Consider the following 22,944-nt stretch of genomic DNA (forward strand, 5'->3'; position numbering starts at 1 on the left):
CCTTCAAACACACTCTCCTCTAAAAGAACATGATGGAAACAGTAATGAACAGAAACGTATTCTTTATTAGCAACTACACAGTTTGGGGATGACACTGGGACAGCTTGGGTGAGGTGCTTTTGGAGTGAAGGAAAGGATTTATCAAAACTTTGGGAATGACAGCCGTCTGGTACTTGAGCAGTCTGCAGGGGTGGAGTGACAGTTTTCACGCCCCCTGCCACCCCTCCTTCTTGGGACTTTGGGTGAGGGGGTATGGGACTTTGTGGCGGGGGAGGGCAGTTAGAGAGAGACTGCAGCGGGGCTCTGTCCTCCTGCCTCCGGTCCTGCAGAACATCCACAAGGCGCCGGAGCGTGTCCGTTTGCTTGGACTAATGAGGGAGCAGTGTTTGAGTCGCCTGCTGGTCTTCCTGCCGCCACCTCTCCTCCCGTTCACTGTGTGATGGCTGGTATTGTGACATGTTCTACCTCCACTGGGTCTGCTGGGCTGCCTCGGCTCGGGAGCAGCCCATAAGTTCTGAGAACATGTCATCCCGTGTCCTTTTCTTTCTCCACCTAATCTGCACCAGCCTCTGGGAGGGGGATGCCGGGGTAGGTCAGGAGACAGTCGCAGCTGTGGGATGGGAAAAAGGGAGTGAATTCCTCACAAAGATAAATATTTGTGAACAATGAACATAGTCTTTCTCTGTGAACAAGACCATGCACAGCACCTATCACATGCGCACTCAGGACAAGGTCGAATTTTCGGCCTTCACATTCAGTGCCTGCGGTCTTGCAGTGGAGATCACGCAAACGGGGCAGGACAATGGAATTCGGGTAGCAGGCTGACATGGTAAGCCGTAGACTTTTGGCTGCTTAAAACTTAAATTATAGAAATGCCCTCCTTTCACATTCAAAGCAATGCTCCTAGCGTTGGCCAGTTCCTGCTGCTGGCAATCCGGCAAGCATGAACTCTGCCCCTGTTACACCCCCTTGCGGTTGTCCCCGGGAAAGATCCCTGTATGCTGCCCCTCTCCTGTCTCCACCGCGTGGCTGTAAACCGCCGGTTACAGTTATGTAAAGGAGCAGGCAAGCAGTCCCAATACTAACATTGCCCTAATTCAAAGCAGGTCACCATGAGCGACATCACTCTGCTGAGGATTTCTGAAACAGAGAAAGACCGCATGCTGCGTGAAAGCCAGCAAAAACCAGGGCCATATGCCGCCATGCTGTGCAAGGCAATGATCCCAGAGTACTTGATAGCCTGGCGCGGAAAACTTTCCTACCACGGAGGACACAATAAGGCCATTCTCCCCAGGAACCTCATGCAAAGGCTTTCCAATTACCTCCAGGACAGCTTCATGGAGATGTCCCATGAGGATTTCAGCTCTATCCCCGGACATATAGACCTTCTTTTCCAGTAGCTGCACTGACAAGGACTAAAAAGTAGAGCGCCTAGGGCAAAGTAAATCATGATAAGCCGGACATTGTTAGATTCTTTTGCAGTAGTTGCACTGCCAAGGACTACAACATTAAGCGCCTAGGGCAAACTAATCATGAAAAACCCATTGTTAATGTTCCTGTTCTGTTCAAAATAAATGTTTACATGTTTAACACACTTACCGACTGATCCTTCCCCTGATTCAGGGTCTGGGTTAACGCATGGGGAGAGTTGGTAGGGGATCTCTATGAGGGTGATGAAGAGATCCTGGCTGTTGGGGAAATCAGCGTTGTAAGCGCTGTCGACTGCCTCGTCCTCCTCATCTCCTTCCTCATCTTCCCCGTCTGCTAACATCTCCGAGGAAGCGGCCGTCGACAATATCCCATCCTCAGAGTCTACGGTCAGTGGTGGGGTAGTGGTGGTGGCCGCACCTAGAATTGAATGCAATGCCTCATAGAAACGGCATGTCTGGGGCTGGGATCCAGAGTGTCCGTTTGACTCTTTGGTCTTCTGGTACCCTTGTCTCAGCTCCTTGATTTTCACGCGGCACTGCATTGCATCCCAGCTGTATCCTCTCTCTGTCATGGCTTTTGAGATCTTCTCGTAGATCTTCGCATTCTGTTTCTTGGAGCACAGCTCCGAAAGCACGGACTCATCGCCCCACACAGCGATCAGATCCAAGACTTCCTGATCAGTCCATGCTGGGGCCCTCTTTCTATTCTGAGATTGCACGGCCATCACTGCTGGAGAGCTCTGCATCGTTGCCAGTGCTGCTGAGCTCGCCACGATGTCCAAACAGGAAATGAGATTCAAATTGGCCAGACAGGAAAAGGAATTCAAATTTTCCCGGGGCTTTTCCTGTGTGGCTGGTCAGAGCATCTGAGCTCGGATTGCTGTCCAGAGCGTCAACAGAGTGGTGCACTGTGGGATAGCTCCCGGAGCTATTAGCATCGAATTCCATCCACACCTACCCTAATTGGACATGGCCATGTCGAATTTAGCGCTACTCCCCTCGTCGGGGAAGAGTACAGAAATTGAATTCAAGAGACCTCTATGTCGAACTAAATCGCTTCGTTGTATGGACAGGTGCAGGGTTAATTCGATTTAACGCTGCTAAATGACATAACCTCCTAGTGTAGACCAGGCCTTAGAGTTATGATGGAGAGACCCTGGGTCCCCCTTCTGCTCCCCTCCACCATATGTTCCAAAGGTCTGGGGAAGTCATGGAAAGATTTGGTCCCATAGAGGTAATCTTAGGTCCTGTATCTGACTCTCTCTAGGTTAGTTATGGCTGTAATGAATGACCTCTTTAGAGAGATATGGAACAGAGAGGAGTATGTCCAGTGTTTGAAGACAGGCCAAGTAGTTCTTCAAAGTCAAAGGGTGCTGCATTGCTGTCAATGGACTTTGTCAACCAGGATGGAGCCAGGTATTTTGATGCCCCTTACATCAGCCATAAAATGCAGTGATGAGCAGATGTCTAAAGGTGATGCTGGTTTTGTAGACCGACTAATTTGACTGGGCCTGAGGAGCCTCTCCTGTCTGTGAGGGGTTATGAGGTAGCTCTTCTGTTCCGTTGCACAGCTTCTCTCCTCGTTCATTACTAATAGGCTAATAACCCATCCTGTGGAATTTGGAGTTGTTACAACATTGTTGTTGGAGGCTCCAGGACTAAGCTCTACCCTTCAGCTCAGGCCAGCAGATTTTCTGCCTCCATCAGTAGAAGAAGTTGACAATTCGGTTTCCCCTCACCATTTTGTTTTAAAACCTTTATTTGCATTAGTTTTCATGCAGTTGTGACTTATAATCCTCTTCCTCTCCCGGAGCGGGTGGTTTCAATCAGCTGGACCTGCCGTTGCAGTGCCTCCTTGTCATGTCCTATGTGAGGCTTCATTTACAGGCTCTACAAAGGGTGCATTATACCCTGCCTGTTCCCAACCAGCTGACCCTCCACTGCTAGAGTATAAAGCTCAGAGTTGGACTAGCATGTTGGGTTCCAACATGGCCCAAGGAGCTGCAACTTTCTGTGGGAAAGTCTAAGGACGAACAGGAATCTATCCAGCCAGCCTTGGAGGTAAGTCCTGGTCTGGAGAGGGGTAAACCCTGAAAGGGTCCAGAGTCCTGTCCCTCCAACATTCCCCAGATACTGAGGTGGGTTCTTAGCTCCCCGGGGAAGGAACCAGGGCTCCTGCACAGCTCCCCTTGATTTTGAAGAATTGGTGGCTATGAATCCTTTCCTGCAGCTGTTCATTTATGAATGGATCTATTTCTCTGGACATGGTACAGACTGGCATGTTGTCTATGCTGGGTATAGGTGCATAGCATGCAACCTTTGCTTTGCTGTGCTGTGAGTACCACCACCACTTAAGGCTCTGGGTGCAGAGGGTGGATCAGAAGGAAGAGCCTTGTAGAGGAATTGTGTCACAAATGCTCTTTTTGTCTGTCATGCTGAGAATTTTGTTGGCTTGTAGAAAAATTTACCTATGTTTCTTTGGGCACTTCTGCTCCAGACTTTTCCCTCTGCCAGGGAAATAACCCTTCTTGGATACCCCTGGTGTTTGTAGTAACTAGCAAATTGCTATACTGGCTTTAACAGGGAGGATGAGGTCTCTCTGCCATCTCAGCTACTGGTTTTTATCTAATGTTTCCTTCAATAGCTCCTCACCTGAAAGTTTGAATGCACAAGATACCCCTTTAGGATGAATGCGATGGCCATTCGTGGGTATTAAAACGTTGCTTCCTTTGGGCCACGTTATAACCCATTGATCGTCACATCAAGGGTTTGACCAGGACAGAACCTGAGACATCTCACTCCAAGCAAGGATCGTACCCTTAGATGATGAGCTACTTGTTTGCCAGTAAAATTTCCATACTAAATATACAAAAATCCTTGTCTGGAAGGCTATACCTGAGGCTGCGCAGTGTGTCATCACACTCACGGTCTATGGGATTTGGGAAGGAAGTCCCCTTCTGAAGGTGTGACTATGTTGGTCACTAATGGAGCTAATGCTGCACCAACCTAGGCACCCAATATTTATTTATGAAATTTTAACATTTGGTTTAACCAGATGTCCTCATTTAGATCTTTTGATGCCTCCAAAGGAGGCGTTAATGGGAAAACATGTATCTAATAATGCTTGAAAGGGAAGACATTTTATTAATATGAATGAGTTCCTTGCAAGCCACTGGCATCCTGTCCTGGGGAAATTGTGTAGGTGTTGTGTGTGGTGGTGGTGGTGGTGGTGGTGTGTTTTGGGATGGTTGGGGTTCTTTTTGGGGGGTTTTTTTGTGTGTGTGATGCACATGTGGTACTCTGTCTGTTTACACAGAGGAGGTAGAACGCTATTCATCCTGTCAGGGGATCACACAACAGAGGTGGGATATTGGAACCATACCTTCCTTGTGCAAGTAACTTGCCAGATGTCCCTGGGAGCCTGAAAGCTTCCCTGGGGCAGCTAGCACACAGGTAAATACTGTAGTAGCAACCTAGTACTACTCAGGGCTTTACTGAGTAAGCCAGGATCATTTTAAACATGGGAGGGGATTTCTCACTTACAACTCTGTAATTCCAAGATAGTGCAGCTTCACAGAGAGTGGAATTCTCAAGTGCCTCTGTTCTGGTCACAAATTGCCTGGCTTTGAATGTGGAGCCAGCCTGTGGAGTGGGGCAGGGGTGGAGAGAGAGAGGCCCTCCCTTCCCCACCATTCAGAGTGTGTGGCAGAGCAAGAGCTCTTGGGCTGAGAAGCTAACGGGCACCATTTCCACTAGGCTGCAGCCTGAGGCAGAGCTGCATAGGAGGAACAGGCTTCTCTGCTTGCCCAGACAAGCTTCAGGATGGGGGAAGGGATGTGAGCAACACAGAGCACCTCTGTGTAGGATAAAAGCCCCAGAAAACACTCAGCAAAGAGCTTTTCATCCCAGTGCAAAGAATGTCTCACCCAGAGGTCAAAACAGATCTGGCTCTGGCTGTAATTTTACCATAGTGGTAAAGATTTGCAAAGATTCAAAATTTCCTGTGAGGAAATCATCTTTAGCCAGTTATCTCCAAGAGCTAGTGCCATGCATCCCTTCATCCCCTGAGTGGGTCTTCCCAAAATGAACCTGCGGAAATTTTTCTGAGAACATAGGACCATGCACTTGATGCAATGTAAAGTTAGGTGTCATTTTCAGATAACATCCAAATGCCCCATTGTAGGCAGGTAGGTACAAACAACATGCTGTAATCCAATCCAGCTTTCACTCTAGACTCTTGCATACTTGGACCACAAGTTTCTGAAATCTTATTGTACACATCCTATTAGTTCATTTTGACACCTCTATATTTAAAAAAAAAAAAAAAGGGGGGGGGGGAGACCCATAAATATGACAAAGGAGATTGGACCAGTGGGCCATCAAATCCGGTGTTCTGTCTAAGACAGTGACTAGCACCATTGCAAGAAATCATGTAGTGAGAAATTGTTACTTGCATAAGTCACTTCCTACTTCCCATTAGGGGTTAGCTTATGATTGAGTCATGAGTGTTTATATCCCTTCCAAAACCAGGGAGTAACCAGAGTCAAAGCTTCTCCAGTGCAAAAGAAATAATGTCCTGGGTAAAGAAGAATCTGCTGCCTTTCAGTACAATTTTCATAAAAGATAGGGAAAGGGAGTGTTGAAGATCCCCCTCCTGGTCCTCCACTGACCCCGAAGGCACTTTGGACTTGCTAGATATCCAGAAATCCCAAATTGTACCTGCAGAAAACACTAGACCTCTGGAAGCAGGGTCTCCTTCATTCAGACAGGGAACACCTACAGGTAACAGCCTGGGCATTGAAAGAGGAGTGCAGTTTAGCATGAATGCTCCATTAACCTCTGGTTTCAGAGTAACAGCCGTGTTAGTCTGTATCCGCAAAAAGAAGAACAGGAGTACTTGTGGCACCTTAGAGACTAACAAATTTATTAGAGCATAAGCTTTCGTGGACTACAGCCCACTTCTTCGGATGCATATAGAATGGAACATATATTGAGGAGATATATATACACACATACAGAGAGCATAAACAGGTGGGAGTTGTCTTACCAACTCTGAGAGGCCAATTAATTAAGAGAAAAAAAACTTTTGAAGTGATAATCAAGCTAGGCCAGTACAGACAGTTTGATAATAGGTGTGAGAGTACTTACAAGGGGAGATAGAGTCAATGTCTGTAATGGCTCAGCCATTCCCAGTCCTTATTCAAACCGGAGTTGATTGTGTCAGTGTCAGCGGCACTGCTATGGTACCCGCATGGCCCCACAATATGCCAACATTTTTATGGCTGACTTAGAACAACGCTTCCTTAGCTCTCGTCCCCTAATGCCCCTACTCTACTTGCGCTACATTGATGACATCTTCATCATCTGGACCCATGGAAAAGAAGCCCTTGAGGAATTTCACCATGATTTCAATAATTTCCATCCCACCATCAACCTCAGCCTAGATCAATCCACACAAGCGGTCCATTTCCTGGACACTACTGTGCTAATAAGCGATGGTCACATCAATACCACCCTATACCGGAAACCTACTGACCGCTACACTTACCTACATGCCTCCAGCTTCCATCCAGGACACACCACACGATCCATTGTCTACAGCCAAGCTCTAAGATATAACCGCATTTGCTCCAATCCCTCGGATAGAGACAAGCATCTACAAGATCTCTATCAAGCATTCTTAAAACTACAATACCCACCTGCTGAAGTGAAAAAACAGATTGACAGAGCCAAACGAGTACCCAGAAGTCACCTCCTACAAGACAGGCCCAACAAAGAAAATAACAGAACACCACTAGCTGTCACCTTCAGCCCCCAACTAAATCCTCTCCAGCGCATCATCAGAGATCTACAACCTATCCTGAAAGATGATCCTTTACTCTCACAGATCTTGGGAGACAGACCTGTCCTCGCTTACAGACAACCCCCCAACCTAAAGCAAATACTCACCAGCAACCACACATCACTGAACAAAACCACTAACCCAGGAACCTATCCTTGTAACAAACCCCGATGCCAACTCTGTCCACATATCTATTCAAGTGACATCATCATAGGACCTAATCACATCAGCCATACCATCAGGGGCTCGTTCACCTGCACATCTACCAATGTGATATATGCCATCATGTGCCAGCAATGCCCCTCTGCCATGTACATTGGCCAAACCGGACAGTCTCTACGCAAAAGAATTAATGGACACAAATCTGACATCAGGAATCAAAATACTCAAAAACCAGTGGGAGAACACTTTAACCTGTCTGGTCATTCAGTGACAGACCTGCGGGTGGCTATATTACAACAGAAAAACTTCAAAAACAGACTTCAAAGAGAGACTGCAGAGCTAGAATTGATATGCAAACTAGACACAATCAACTCCGGTTTGAATAAGGACTGGGAATGGCTGAGCCATTACAGACATTGACTCTATCTCCCCTTGTAAGTACTCTCACACCTATTATCAAACTGTCTGTACTGGCCTAGCTTGATTATCACTTCAAAAGTTTTTTTTCTCTTAATTAATTGGCCTCTCAGAGTTGGTAAGACAACTCCCACCTGTTTATGCTCTCTGTATGTGTGTATATATATCTCCTCAATATATGTTCCATTCTATATGCATCCGAAGAAGTGGGCTGTAGTCCACGAAAGCTTATGCTCTAATAAATTTGTTAGTCTCTAAGGTGCCACAAGTACTCCTGTTCTTCTTTTTGCCATTAACCTCTGATACAGTTTGGTATCCAGAAAGATCTCAACCAGGATATTTCACTCATTGAGCTGGTCAAATTTACATTTCAGGTTTGAAGGGAAACAAAAAGCTCTTTGGGGCAGTGATTGCCTCTTTGTGCAGTCCCCAGCACAATAAGGCCCTGACCTCTAGACCGGCGATGGACAAACGATGGCCTGTAGGATTGCCAGCCCCATGGCGCAGTGGGCTAAGGCAGGCTCCCTGGCTGCCCTGGCCCCGTGCCACTCCCGGAAGCAGCCAGCACCACGTCCCTGGGGCCCCTAGGAGATTGGGGGCAGGGGGCTCCATACGCTGCCTTTGTCTGCAGGCACCACCCCCACCGGAGCTCCCATTGGCTGGGAATGGGGAACCGTGGCCAATGGGAGCTCCGGGGGTGGTATCCACAGGTGAGGACAGCACACCATCTGCCCCACCCCATCCCCAGGAGCCACTGTATGCTGGCCACTTCTGGGAGTTGCATGGGGCTGGGGCAGGCAGGGAGCCTGCCTTAGCCTCTCTGTGTGCCACTGCCACCCCAGAGCTGCTTGAGGTAAGTGGTGCTGGGCCGGAGCCCGCACCCCAACCCCCTGCTGCACCCCTCCTGTGCCAAAACCCCTTGCCCAGAGCTCCCTCCTGCACACTGCACTTCTCCCACACCCCGACCCCTTGCCCCAGCCCTGCATACAATTTCCCCACCCAGATGTGACCCTCAGGCCAAAAAGTTTGCCAACCCTGCTCTAGCTGCTGTTGTGATACAAATAGAAGAATAATTCACAAAGATCTGGAGATCTCAGCTACCCTAGAGTCACTCCAGGAAGTTTGGTTGAAGTCCTGCAACCAAGCACCTTACAAATGTGGATGGGTACCAGCCGTAGTGGCACTTTGTAGACAGGACACATCACACCCTCCACTTGGGGCCAAGTTTCACAGAATGACAGCCTGTGGTTGCCCTTCCTAGTCACCATTACTTCCAAAAGGCAAGTTTGGAAAAAATTAGTTTTGGCATCCACACACTAACCACATGCCTTTGTCGTGAGGAAAAGGTGATTCTTACAGTTCTAGAAACCTTCCTGTTCAGGTACATTCCTCGTTCCACAGTTCTTGGGGAAAGAGCTCTCCCATTGTTTTGTTCTAACCCTTGGAAGGTTGTGGCATAAATCTCTCTAAAGAGAGATCTCAAGCATATGGGTACATTTGCCAGTTGTACCCTATTCATCTCTTTGTATCCAAAATGCCAAGGCAATGGGGCCTCGAGGTTACTGCAGGCAAGACATAAAAATCCTGCACCAGTTGGCATGCTCGGCATCTAGGCAACTATTCACAGAGGTCCCTAGCGGCACAAGTGTCTAACCCTCACCTGGGGAAGATTTGCAAAGTAAGTTGCCGTTTCTGTGCACAGGTATCCTTTGGGCGGAAGGTGCTAGTGGGTTGGGTCCTACATAATTTCTTAGTTTATAAAGCTCTTGTTTTATATGATGGGAACTTCTATTGCTGACAATTATTTTTCTATAATAATTAAACTCTGCTTATCCTTCCCCTCCTTACTTTAGTGATGCATTGCTTTCTACTTCCCATTTGTAATGAATGAGGAGAGAAGCTGTGTGAGACAATCAGGGGCCAGACACCCCAGAGGGAGAATTGTATACAATGTTATTGTAATATAAAAGTATAGTTTGTATCACATAAAAATTGGGGATATGCTGGTCATGAATATCATTGCCTGATGTATGTACGGGTTGTGTATAAAGAGTTATGTATGTGTTCTGGAAATATGTTTTTAAAAATGTTTTGGAGGCAGTGGATAAACAAGCCTGCTTTACACAAAGGACTGTGGATTTACATCTCTGCCTTGCTTGATTACGGGCAAAGGACAATGATAGTACATTTACATACAAGATAAACAAAGTCATTAAGCCAATTTAAAAAGCATTTTGGCCTGAGGCTGAAGAAAGGGCTTGGTATCTGCATCCAGAAGAGCAAGCAGCAAAGGGAGAGAAACTATGTCTGGATTTATTTTATAAAATACATTTCAATGATTTTCCTGGACTATAAAAGGAAAGAAAATGAACCGCTTAGTTATCGATCTCTTAGGGGACAAAGGATTCTGTGAAAGGTTGATCCTCCTAGCTGAAGGGCTGGAGTTGCTGGTAGCTTAATATAAGTAAGAAACTTTTAAAGCAAAGATATAGCTTTTTAGGATTAAGTTGTAGGCACTAGAAAGCGTGTTATTTTTGTTTTGTTTGTAACCGTATCTGTCTCTGTTACTCTTGCTTAGTCTCACTTAAATTTATGTTCTTTATTAATTAACTTATGCTTAATAAGTTACAAACCATCTCAGTGCTGTATATTAAGGTGTAGAGTGTGTAATCAGTAAGCTAACAGGCTGGTGTGTATACTGTCGACCTGCTTTCTGTGAGTGTCTAGTGAGAGCACCTGGACACTGCAGAGAGTTGTCGCTGAGGAACTAGGGTTCACCGAATGTTACCTGCAAGGTAGGGTTTAGACTGGCAGAGTCTCAAAGAGTTTGCTGATCAGGTAGACAGACAGGAGTGGCAGGGAGTGGTCATACAATTAAAGTCCAGCAAAGCTCCCTCTTGCTGAGTCGGAGAAGTAATGCAGAGGCTTATGGTTCTATGGTGTCACATGTGCAGCAGCACTGAAATTTCTTTCTGTTAGCAGCTTCTCTCCTCATTCAACTCAGCCGGGTAATCTGGTAAATGACCAGAATAGACATTGAAAATTTTCTCTAAAGGGAGACTTAGGCATCTATTGTTTAAGATTAATTTAATACATTGTATTAGGTTGTCTTAATGCTAATAATCAGTTGCTTGAGAGTTTCTACAGCTGTGGAAGAACTGAGCTGAAGGGCAGAACTTCGTCCTGGAGCCTCCAGCAACAACATTGGATCGCCGCTGGATTCCAAGGTTTGGGGGCCTTAGCAGCTTGTCTTGGAATTCATTACCCATGGGCTAATAGGAAAAAAAATTAGCGGGTAACAAAGTTCTTATTCTTCTGCGAGTGCTTGTTCATGTCTATTCCAATCAGATGTGTGCGCGAGAGCCAGAAGATTATTCCCCTCGCAGCATCCGTAGGGTCGGCCTGGGTGCCCCCTGGAGTCAAGCTTTCACGGCGCCAAACACAGGGCTCTGCCGACCCACCACCCCCTCAGTCCCTTCTTACCGCCGGTGATGGCTACCTGGAACAAACTGTTGCTCTTGCTTTGCAAGTGTGTTTGGCAGTGTCCGCTCTGTGTTTATAGTTCTTAGTAGTTACTGATGTTAGTAGTTAGTTTATAAGTTTCCTTTTGGGGGTTCCCCCCAACACTCCCCTGCTACTGAGGTATGCCCTGGTCCCCAGGGTTCAAGCTCTGTGAGGACTGTGGAAAATTTATGCCTAAGAGTGATTTGCACTCTTCCTGTCTGTGATGTCTCAGGGAGAGCCACCAGGAGGAGTGGTGCAGAATTTATAAAGGGTTCCCCCCTAGAACCTTAAAAGACCGGGAGCAAAGGCTGAAGATTCTTCTAATGGAGGTGGCACTCCGGCCACAATCTGCAGAACCCAGGGCTACTTCCAGCATCTCCCATGAGCTTGGAGGAGTGAACCGCGGCCAGTGGGAGCCGCGAGTGCCCGGACCTGCGGATGGGGCAGGTAAACAAACAGGCCGGGCCGTCCAGGGGCTTTCCCTATGCAAGCGGAGTCCCAAGTTTGGGAACCACGGCCCTGGCCTGTGCTGTAAGTGCAGCAGTGACTGACCTTACAGAAAACTACCTTCACCTCACACCAGAAAGCATGTGGTAGTCAGCTCTCAGTGATGGCAGCCTTGATACCTAGCCCCAGCCAAAGACAATGACTACAGCGCCTGCCCCTAGACGTGAACCCAGTATGTTGCCTCTGCTTGAGGTGGCAACTGCCACAGAAATCTAACTTCCTCTTAAACAAGCAAAGGGGAGAGTCTGACCTCACAGTGGCCTGCTCCTTGATGTCAGGCCGTGCGTAACGTGTTCAGCCAGTGCTGGCTCACAACCCTAGGCCTTGATGTTACATTGGCAAACTGAAGGCACTTAGTCTGGGATTGCTCAGGGGCCTGCACAACAGCCCATGCTTTGACATCAGAGTAGCAAACTGGAGTTGCAGAACCAGTCAGATCCCCGATGCCTGTGCCTTGATACAGTACTACAGCAGCAAGGGACAGCAAGAGGGGGCATGGTCCACTGAGGCCCAGGAGATGGGCTTGCATCAGCTGTCATTTATTTAAAAGAAATGTCTTTTTAACATCCTGCAACAGGTATGGGGGTGAGGAGGAGAGCTCAGTGCTATTACCCTTCCCCTAGCTGCGGGGAGACTTCTTTCTTCTCCAAGGTGGCTTTTCAGGGCATTCCTCCAGCCTGGCATGCAGAGGGTGGGGGCCCTGGTTCAGAGCCTGGGGTCTCAGCTGCTTCTGCCTCTCAGGTGGAAGAATGTTCCTCCTCTGACACAACTACTGCTTCTCTGCCTTATTATACAAGGCCTCCCTGAGCCCTGCTGTTGGCCCTGGGGCAGCTCTTTAGGCCACTCACTCAGCCACATGGGGGGAAGGGTGGTGTGATAGGGAGGGATCCTAGTTGCTCCCACCCTGCCCCATACAGGGATTGTGCCTTCGGTTGCAACCTCCATTGCAAGCAGTCTGGGTGTGTTCCCTTGCAGGCAATAAGAGCCCTAGTCAGCATTCCACAAGTCAAATTAAACCCTTGGCACCTGCACAAATAGCTGGAGGCTCCTGTGGCATCATTAGATTTGGTGGGAAGAACCCAGCTTGCCTGTTAGAGGTTGCAGGGGTAAGAGTTAGACAGCTTTCTACTTGCAGACTCATCCCAGTGGAGATGGAAATTGAGCCCCAGAGCTATGGGGCCAGCAATGAACAATGCTTTGATGTTAATGAAGGAACACCATCAGCTGTGCATAGATGTGATTTAAATTCAGCCCTCAATAGTCCCCTTGGGCTGGATTCAGAAAAGGACTTAAAATGGCAATTAGGCACCTCAGTGCCTAAATCACAATCAGCCCCACTGCAATTCAGTCACCCACACTTTGTAGGCAGCTCAAGTCACTTAGCACCTTAACTTTTGCAGTGAGTTTCCAGTTGCACCTGTGATACTACCTCTTGGCGCACACAGTGCAGGCCCACACCAAGCATCCTGATGTCTAAGCCCAGAGCAATGCACAAAGAGAAGCTAAGTGTGCTTGTACTTACTTAAGGCACCTGCAGGGCCTGAACTGCTAGGTGTGCTCAGACCTCACCTACCAGCTCAGGCCCCTATAGACAAATGTGCACAAAAAGGCTGCAGTAGGGAAACCACCCTCCTTACTTTTAGCCCACTGCTTAGGTTACCTCAACTGGAATTTGGGAGCTGCCCCATTTCACATCCCTGCTATGTTGAAGGAGAGTGGCCTAGCTCCCGGGCTATAGGCTATTCTGGCATGGGCCTCTCCCATCGCACTGTGGTTAAATAATTTGAAAAGTCAGCTGCATGTTCTAATCCCCTCCAGTCATTCTAGATACTATTAACTTGGGTTTGAATAGAGACTGGGAGTGGCTGGGTCATCACACATAGTGAATCTATTTCCCCGTGTTAAGTATCCTCACACCTTGCTGTCAACTGTCTAAAAGGGGCCATCTTGATTATCACTACAAAAGAGTTTTTCCCCCCTGCTGATAATAGCTCATCTTAATTAATTAGCCTCTTACAGTTGGTATGGCTACTTCCGCCTTTTCATGTTCTCTGTATGTATATGTATTTCTTATTATATGTTCCATTCTATGCACCCACAAAAGCTTATGCTCAAATAAATTTGTTAGTCTCTAAGGTGCCACACGGACTCCTGTTCTGCTCATGCTTGTGTGCTCTCTCTGGCCTAATAGTGCACTATCCACTGTGGATAAACGATTTTCTAGGCACCTCGAAGTGAGGCACAGTGAAGCTTAGCCTCACCACACAGGTTTCTTTGGTAATCGAGCCCATGGGCTACCTGGGTCGTTGCAGAGCTATTGCTGACAGAGTGAAGTAGGCCCTGGCTGCCATTTCTCAGACTCCTGACAGGGCCACGAACTGATAAAAGCAGCTGCGTGTTGCTAGATTTGACAAACCGTTAACTGCAACTTTCAGACAGGCCACAGTTCACAGCAAACTGCTACTTCTCAGGGGACAAACCCTTTATTGGAAAAAGATTAATTTGCATTAAAAATAGTTGTCTAAAATAGCTCCATACAGTTGCAGAATTTCAATAAATAGGAGGGCAACAGCCTTCAACACTTCCCCCTTCAGATGCACAGAACAGCCTGCTGCTTTACGCTGGTTTTCTCCCCACAACTAATTTAACTTTGTTAGAGAGTTACACTGCTGATTACTCACTTGGGTGTGTCATTGTTTCGAAATAAACTCTTAAAGGCCAGCTAAAAGGCTTGTAAATGGAGTGATTCGACAGAAGCTACTCCAGGCATGTGCTGGTACAGTCAACTAAAGTACTTCATGGTGTGGGTACAAGGTTTCAAGTTGGATTGAAGAATAGTTAAGTAGTGTGGCACGGAGGTGCCACCCTTCTACCGTATTCAGTTAGAGCTAGCATTAGGAATTTACCAAACAGGTTACCTGTGTAAATGTTTATATGCATAAGATTAGAACAATGGACCATGTTAAATCTAGTCAACACACACAACAGATTCATTACTACTGATACAATCAGAGCTCAAGCCATCATGTCCAATTATGACTAGTTATTTATTACATGCATTGTTTGAGTCTGGCCCACAAAGGCATAACAAAATGAAGTCTGGTTTCAGTAAGCTGAAATTTGCTGGGTCTGGTATTTTGTCTGCTGATTCTGCTAGGGCATAAATCCCCAATAATGCTATTGCATTCCTCATTTGAAGAATGCTGCCAGGTATGAGCCATAGCCATAGTATGATAGCCTGCTACTACTCCGCCATTTTAATTTGTTAGAGTGGTTGTCTATCCAAGTTTCCCACACAGTAGGCCAGCTAGATATACTAGGTCCTTATACGCTGGTTTCCTTTCTATTTTCAATTACAAACTTCAGTGCATTTTCTCGGCCGATCAGGGCCGTTCAGGATTGGGGGCAATGCTCTCTTTAAATTATACCTCCAGCTGAGCTTTATTGCACAGCAGGGCTTGCTAGTTTTATTGTAAGGCACCTTGGGATGCTCTTCTTATAAGTGAGCTTATATCAGACCATTGAAATTACTTTCATAGTTCTATTTACTGTCCACTTAAAAATAACCAGCTCTTTTAACTGTATAATGGCTCCTTCAAAGAGATCATTAACTCATTACACGTGTAAGATACATATTAGATCTAGCACTGCTTTCATGAAGGCTTACTTGATCTCAAACAAAGCACAACGGGCCTCTTAGTTTATCCTGTTGGTACATACACTGATGGATGAAAAACCCATCAGCGGTGTTACTAAGAATCAAATCCACAACTCCACACACTAAAAATACATGCACAATAGCTCCGCTCCTCAGATTTATATTAAAAAAGGGTCTATTATGAATTAGCAACATGGACATAAGCTGCTTTAATTGTTTTTTTCAAGAGAATTGAATTTTTTTCCAGAAACTTTTAGAACTCAATTTCTTAACATAATATGGATAAACCAAATTACATTATTACAGAAACAAGAGATGAACATTTAATTCCTGTACTTACTTGCAAAGATCTGTGTTCAGTCCTATTGCTACAGGGGCTGGTGACAACCCAAACACCTAAAGCACTGTAGGTGGTGCAGCTGCTTGGTAACTGCAGGAGACACGGAACTGAGTGCCTGAATTCCACATTTCAAAAAGGAACTCTTAGTTCACCTTTTCAGTTACAGCAGTAAAATTAGGCTCTTGAAAACCACAGACCTTTGACTATTTGTTTTGCTTGCCTTTCATTAGATCTAAAGACTTAAATTTTAGCCTTGAACCAGTTTTTTTCCTCAGCAGAGTTTCATAATAGAAATGCCAGAATAACTGTCCCTAGAGGAGGGCAATCCAAAAAACTGACTTCAGAGTTTAATAGGGATGGGTTTGCTACAAAACCAACCCCACACACAATGGAAGGTAGCTGCGCATGCAAAGTGAGCTAGGCTGCTTTCGAAAGATGGACATTTACTGTGAGGTAGATACAGTACAAACTATTTTCAAATGGCTGTTGACTTTATTAGCTTGATGAATATGATCCTAACAAAATAAAAGTTAATCAATATTAAGAGATTTGTCTGAAGAACACTGATTAGAAAAATCCATGACAATTTGATAGAAATTAGAGTGAATTTAAACAAAATGTTTAAATATTGCTAGCATCTATAAAATGCATGTAACAGACAGGCAAGGGAGAATGCTTTACATGTTTACAATTGCCACCTAATCACATTCTCAATCTTCATAAATTCTATTCTCCAAATTTTAAAAAAATATGAGGCTGTTTTCTATAACATATCAAAGCATTATTTGTACAAAATCAAATCATGGCCCATGATTCACAACAGTGCAATAGATAAAGAATACAACCACATCCAACAGGTGCTGAAAATAAATATCCAGATTCTAGAAACAAGATAGGCTATGAGCACTCTGTGGAGTTGTTTTCAATATTTTTTGAGTTGACTATTTATTGACTAGTCTCATGACCGTCATTTCATTTGACAGAGATAAATGAGTGCATTTGAAACATAAAAATGGCCCTACTATGCCAATTTTTATGAAGGCCTTTGATTGCTGGTAGCACTAAATAGCTGAGCCAAAAGTAAGTCACAGTTATTCTTAATAAAGAAAAAAAATGTCTATTGCTAAACCCTGCTCCCTCCACTGGGCATCTTTCATCAGGTTTATCTGAAAAGCATGAATGGCTTGAATTTCTGTAGTTGGAACAATATATTGCTTGGTTAGACAAAGATAACTTATTCTAAGCTAAGCAAACAACATAACCAATCCCCTTTAATTACTAAAGCATTGGTCACTGAGTTTTAACTGAAGTGAGAGTTCAAAACACTTGAAAATGGACCTTTTCTCTGTACTAAGAAAAGGCTGCTGTTATGCACTAGCAGTGTGAATACAGCATATGTGTTACACAAATATGATGATGAGGATCACTGGTTTACAAACCAGCAAATGGGTTCACTACATTGACAAAAAGACTTGGCTGGCTCTTGATGAACACCTTCCACCACAAAGGGACATACTTAAATAACATCTGTGAGATTTGAATTTATTTTAATACATTTTACAACTGTAAAATGAGGAAGTTATTAGGGCATTTGTTAGGTAAGGATGATCTCCTGCAGTCTCAGACATTTTAGCCAAACAGGGAAGAATTTAAAGCTCTTTTGTATATAATCTGCATCAGAAAGGTATCAAAGGCACAAGCAAAAGTGACCAGGTAAGCAGAAATGACTGTGAATGAGAATGAATAGATTCACAAGGCAAATAATTAATGTTTGTGGATAGGTTTTTGCTTTTTATTGACTGGAAAGAAGAGACCTCCCAATTTTGCTTTGATGAAAACAAATAATTGCTCTGGTTTAAAATAAAACCATTACTGAATTATCTATAGTCACCTGAAGCAAATTGGTCTCCAATAATCTGACACTAGCTGGAAAACTCCTCTGCACCCTCCAACCTTTAATTGCTTTGTCCTCCAAAGTAACCTGAGCCTAATGGGCAGAATCCACTATTATGAAGGAGACAAAAATCTCTAGGGTTTTAAAAGACAAGATTCTTTACACAATGTACACAGCCAGCAAAGATTTGTGCAGTTTTAGCCTCTGAATTACAGTAAATTGCACAGTCCTTGCTAAGTCCAGTTGATTTTATGAATACCCCCAAGGACCCTGATCAAATTGGAGTTTCCTTCCTGTCTTTGCTTGGTGATGGCTTGACTAGCTCCTTGACTGCCTTTGACTGCTCTTTAGCTGCTTTTGTCTCCAGGACACTGTCTCTTTGCTGCTGAGAAACACCCCCACGCTTTTCTGGCTCGTCCTCTTCCTGCACCTGCTGCTCTGGTTTTGCTCGCTGCATCTGTAGCAGTCGAAGTTGCACTCGCAGCTCAATGATGGCCTCTCGTTCCTCATGAATCGCTTGGTTCAGATGATTGTTCTTTATCTTTTGAGCAAGGGAAAGAAAAGTATGACAAAACAGTAACTTCTGTAGCTACTGAACCATGAATAGAGTATCACACAATGTAACCTTTGCTGCTAACTTGGGAGAGAGACAAGTGTGTGCACGTGTGCATAAATACACACACAGGAATGAACAGAAATGGAGTGCATGAAAAAACTAACCCCACAAGGAACAGAAGATTTATGGTGACAATGGACTAACAGCTGCACCCACCAAAAATACACGCTTAGATGAGAAAATGAGTACGCCTGCCCACCCCTCTACAGAAGGGTTCAGAGCTGGTTTAAGATTTTTGTAAACTACATTTTGAGTTAAATACTTAACAATTAGGTTTTGACAGTTCCAATATGGACTGCAAAGAGACTTTACATTGAAAATAGTCTGGAGCTGCCTTGCCTCACCTCCCTCCAGCAGGAATTACTATAAAAATGAGATTAGCAGTTTAAAAAACAAATCTGCAGGTTGAGAAATACAGTGAAGTGTCTCAGATGTTATTCTTAGAGCTGGGCTACTTTTAATTTTTTGCACCAAGGCAGCTTTAGATGAATTTTTTGGAGTCTGTTCCTAATCAGCTTCTTAAATCGTCCCCATCTTCAATCTGAGTTACAAATATGGCATATCAACAGCTAACCACAGTTAGCAGCTAGCTAGTCAGAGCACAGGACTAGAATTCAGGAAACCTAGGATTTATTCACGGCTGTTCCACAGACTCTCTGTATGACTTTGGGCATGTCATTTAACCTTTCTGTGCCTCACCAGTAATAGGAGACCAGTATTTGATAGCGTGTTTGAGAGGTGTAGTTTTAATATTATGTATGCAGTTTTAATATTATAATATGTAGTATTAATAACCGAGAAGTATTTAAGACCCTCAGATGGAAGGCACCATACAGTAGCAGTACAGAGTTTTCTATTGAGAATTGTAAAGGACATTAACCCAGGAGCCTCCTGACAGCACTAGGCACCACCAAGCAAGAGAGCAGAATTTATACGCCAAGTGTTGCTTCTTACTCCCAGTCATAGGGTGGGAAGAGTGGTGGAGGAAATACAACTCTATCCTCAGAGTGGGAAGAAGGGATTGAAATGACCTTAGAGCTCTCCTTAGCTGGGTGTTCATAGCCAGGAAAATCACAATGGCACAAGGGAAAGATAACAACGGTTCTTTGGATTGGCCCTTGACAGTGGGGAATTATTCTTCACACTAGATAAGAGAATTGCTTCAGTCGCTCTCTGAAATATCTATATTTCATTTTTGGATACGAATGCTGCTCTTTTAAAATGCTCTTGTTACCCTCCAGTGAGTAACAATTCCTGGACTGGGCAATGGCCCTCCATGTTTTTTTAATGAAGAGTCACAATTCAGACACAACGCACAGGTGACGAGAAAGTCTCAAATGTTTGTAGGGAGGAAAAAACAGACAGATCCATTTCTTTCATGCAAAGGGCTGTGTGGGAAAAAAATCTGAGAAGTCCATTCTCCAGGCCCTGCCTCACATGCAGTCATTTACACCTGTGCAAAGTGGTTGAGAGACTCTACTAAATCATATTTGGTAGCAATTTACACCCACTTTGCACATGGGTAAATGACTGCATGTGGTGCAGGAGCCCTTGGGAATGAAGTTAGCTTTTAAAAAGAACAGCATTGGTTCCTGAGAATTAAATATATTCCAGAGAGAGACTGAGGTAATTCTCTGTTCTCTCTCTCTCTTACACTGAGAACACTTGCCAAACTACATGTCAGAGAAATTCTTCCACATGGCTGGGAGTCCACCCGCCAAAAAAGCCAGCATGAAAAGCAAAGGTTATTTTGGTAAAATGCACTCGTCTCACCTCTAGTTCCTCGTTCTGTCTTTGCAAATCTTCCAAAATAATCTGTAGCTCCTCCTCATCCTCGCTCTCGCTCTCACTCTCAGAAGAATACTCTTCAGTTTCACTTCGACCATGTTGCTGACGACTGAAAGAGTAAAAGAGATCTTAAATTTAAGCCGTTCATGTGTAAGTTTGCCAGAAATGCAGGAGGTGAGAAAGTAGCTATTTTCACCTGCCTATCCGTTTGAGAGTCTGCAGCAATTTATAAAACTAAAGCGTTTTCTCTTTCTTTTTCTTTAAAAAAAAAAAAAAAAAAAAAGTAAATTCTACTCTTGGTGAAGTAAAGAAAAAAGCAGTTTGTCCATTAAGACAATGGGATTTTTTTTATACTTAAGATCTGCACAAGTTACTATGATCTAGAAGAAAATATCCTAAAAAGCTGCAACAAGACAATCTGTAATGTTCATCAGGTTCCTGTCCTTTCCATCAGCATTTTTAACTGCACATTTCTGTTATAGAGAAATACATTCACAGCAGAAATTCTTGTAAGAGTTCTAGCCTGGCTGGGGATCCGAAGTCAGCAGGCTCTTTTACCTTTGAATTTCAGCTATTTCTGCTCGAAGGCGTTCTATCTCCTCCTTCTCAGAGGCAATTTGTCTGCGCAGAAACTGCTCCATCGCCAGTAGCTCTTCCTGTTCTGTCAAGATCTCATTCTCCTGCAATGATCAATTAATTCACCTCATGAGGTCTTGGATTTCTGATCTACAAAAAATACACTACAGTGTTTCTTCTTTCTAATGCTGCATCCTCAGAAGTGACCAGACAACTTTGTTTTCTGGAAACATTTCACGTAATTATGCTGAAAGCAGAGTTTTGTCCTAGTGTGGATGTACGCAGACAGGCTGGCCAACCTTTCTACTCCTCTGGTCCATCAGCTCTCACAGCTAAGATTAATCTGGGATCAAGTTACATCTGCTTTGAGATATTCTTACTGAACTGTTGTGCGCTGTGGTTCACCAAATTCCAGCACAAGCCAAATGGTGTGAGGCTGGGATTTCCTGCTCCCCATACTCGATTAGGTGCCAAAGCTCATATCAAAGGGGAACCACTGGAGCCAAGTACAGAAGGAGAAGTCCTAAATTCACCTTTGAAGATAGAAAGTGGGTGGCCAGAATTATGGCAGAAAAGTGTCATGATGGATAGGGCCAAGAAGACTGGGGAAGAACAGATGAGGTGGGTGGCAGTAAGGCCAAAATGGTGGTCTAGCACAAAGACGACAAAAACACTGAGTACCTCTCTCACCACTCTCTCCACATGACAAACATCCTAAACATCAATCTCTTTCCTGCCAGGCTTCTTATATGAGCCCAGGCCTTTGTCTCCTTTCACTTGTTCCAGCCTCCCTGCATTAAGAAAAGGTGTTTCTTGTTTCAAAGATCTGGAAATTTTAAGTCCTTAACTCTAGCCTGCTTACTTAAAACCAATGGGTAAAACAAATTTTAAAAACTTACACTCCTCTGTGTCAATTCCAAAGAGACTAGGAGCAAAGAATGCAGAACTGAGGAAGGAAACACCTCCACTTACCTTTTTTTTTTTTAATTATGCTTTTCAAAAACAACACAACTAAAGGGTTTAAGAAGACCACAGAACTTATTTGGCTACCTAGCAAGCATTCTATCCAATAAGACGAGATTAACTTATTACATCAAACCTAATGACCCTCCTTCAGTGACAAGTTTTTAGTTACCTTGTTGCTGATAACACAGTAAAAATGCAGGCAAGAATGAGATCTGTAGAAAAATGTTACTGAAAAGCTTCCAATTAATTGTATTTGGAAAGAGGAGCAATAGAGTGTGAGACATGAACCAGAGAAGTGAAGGAGAACAACAGTCTAAGTTACTCAAACAGTAAGTGCTTTAGTCTTGACCCTCATTCAGGCATCAGAGAGGAAGAGAGAGAAAACTAACAACTGGAGGAAGGTCTGACCTGACGGGGCTGAAGCCAATGAGAATTGTGTGTAGCTCAACCCCTTTCACGATGAGCACAGTGTACGTCAGACACTGGGGCCCAGATTCACAAAAGGACTTAGGCACTGTGATGCTCAGTGTTGCAATACCTAACTTTTAGCCACTTCACACAATTACAGGAACAACACTGTGATTCACAAAGCCTGAGTTAGGCGTCTGGATTCCCTTTACAATGAACAGGAAGATATAGGAGACTTAGGCTGCAATTCACAAAAGCCAGCATGCCAGGCAGGGAATCACCTAAGTTAGCCAATGGGAGATGCAGATGACAGGAGTAGGTCCTAACTCTCACCGCTCTCAAGGAGATAGGCATCTAAATCCAGGCACCTCTCTCTCAAATGGGAACCCTTCTCCTGGAGTAAGGGTGCTTGGGCACCTAAGACATTTCTTGGGAAAATTAGTTAGGCACCAGACTAAACCCACTCAAAATGGCCACAAGAGGAGTAGATGGTGGCACCCACCTTATACCCTGTAGCCCAGAGGCACTTGGGATGTGAGAAACCCAGGTACAATTCACCTCTCTGGCACAGGGGGAGAAAGGATTTGACAGGGGTCTCCCACCTTTCAGCATGCTCTAATCTCTAAACTATTGGATATTCTGATGTAGGGCTCCTTTAAGAGCTCCTGTGGATAAATAACTAAAGAGTCACTGGGCCAGAGAGTAAGAATGACTCCATAGCCTGGTGGTTAGGGCACCCATCTGAGTATTGAGACACCCAAGTCCCTGCTCCAGTACCAAGTTATTTATCCACAGTGGAACAGCTTCAACAGGAGAGAGTGAGAGAGTCCCAGATC

At 44.7% G+C, this 22,944-nt stretch overlaps 1 protein-coding gene across 3 annotated transcripts in view; it reads right to left on the reverse strand.

Annotated features, from left to right (window-relative positions):
• Positions 1–16,332: 16,332 nt before the first annotated feature.
• The window catches only part of RALBP1 (ralA binding protein 1), a 51,758-nt gene continuing 45,146 nt past the window's right edge, over positions 16,333–22,944 (reverse strand). For all 3 annotated transcript variants that reach the window (XM_034762612.1, XM_034762613.1, XM_034762614.1), the window contains 3 exons: positions 20,717–20,838; positions 20,144–20,267; positions 16,333–18,295 (listed from right to left, as the gene is read on the reverse strand). In XM_034762612.1, the coding sequence (XP_034618503.1) occupies positions 18,029–18,295; positions 20,144–20,267; positions 20,717–20,838 (513 nt within the window). In that variant the 3' untranslated portion in view covers positions 16,333–18,028. The remainder of the gene's footprint in view (positions 18,296–20,143; positions 20,268–20,716; positions 20,839–22,944) is intronic.

This window comes from Trachemys scripta, chromosome 2 (genome assembly GCF_013100865.1).
Source record: "Trachemys scripta elegans isolate TJP31775 chromosome 2, CAS_Tse_1.0, whole genome shotgun sequence".
Classification (NCBI taxonomy): Eukaryota; Metazoa; Chordata; order Testudines; family Emydidae; genus Trachemys; species Trachemys scripta.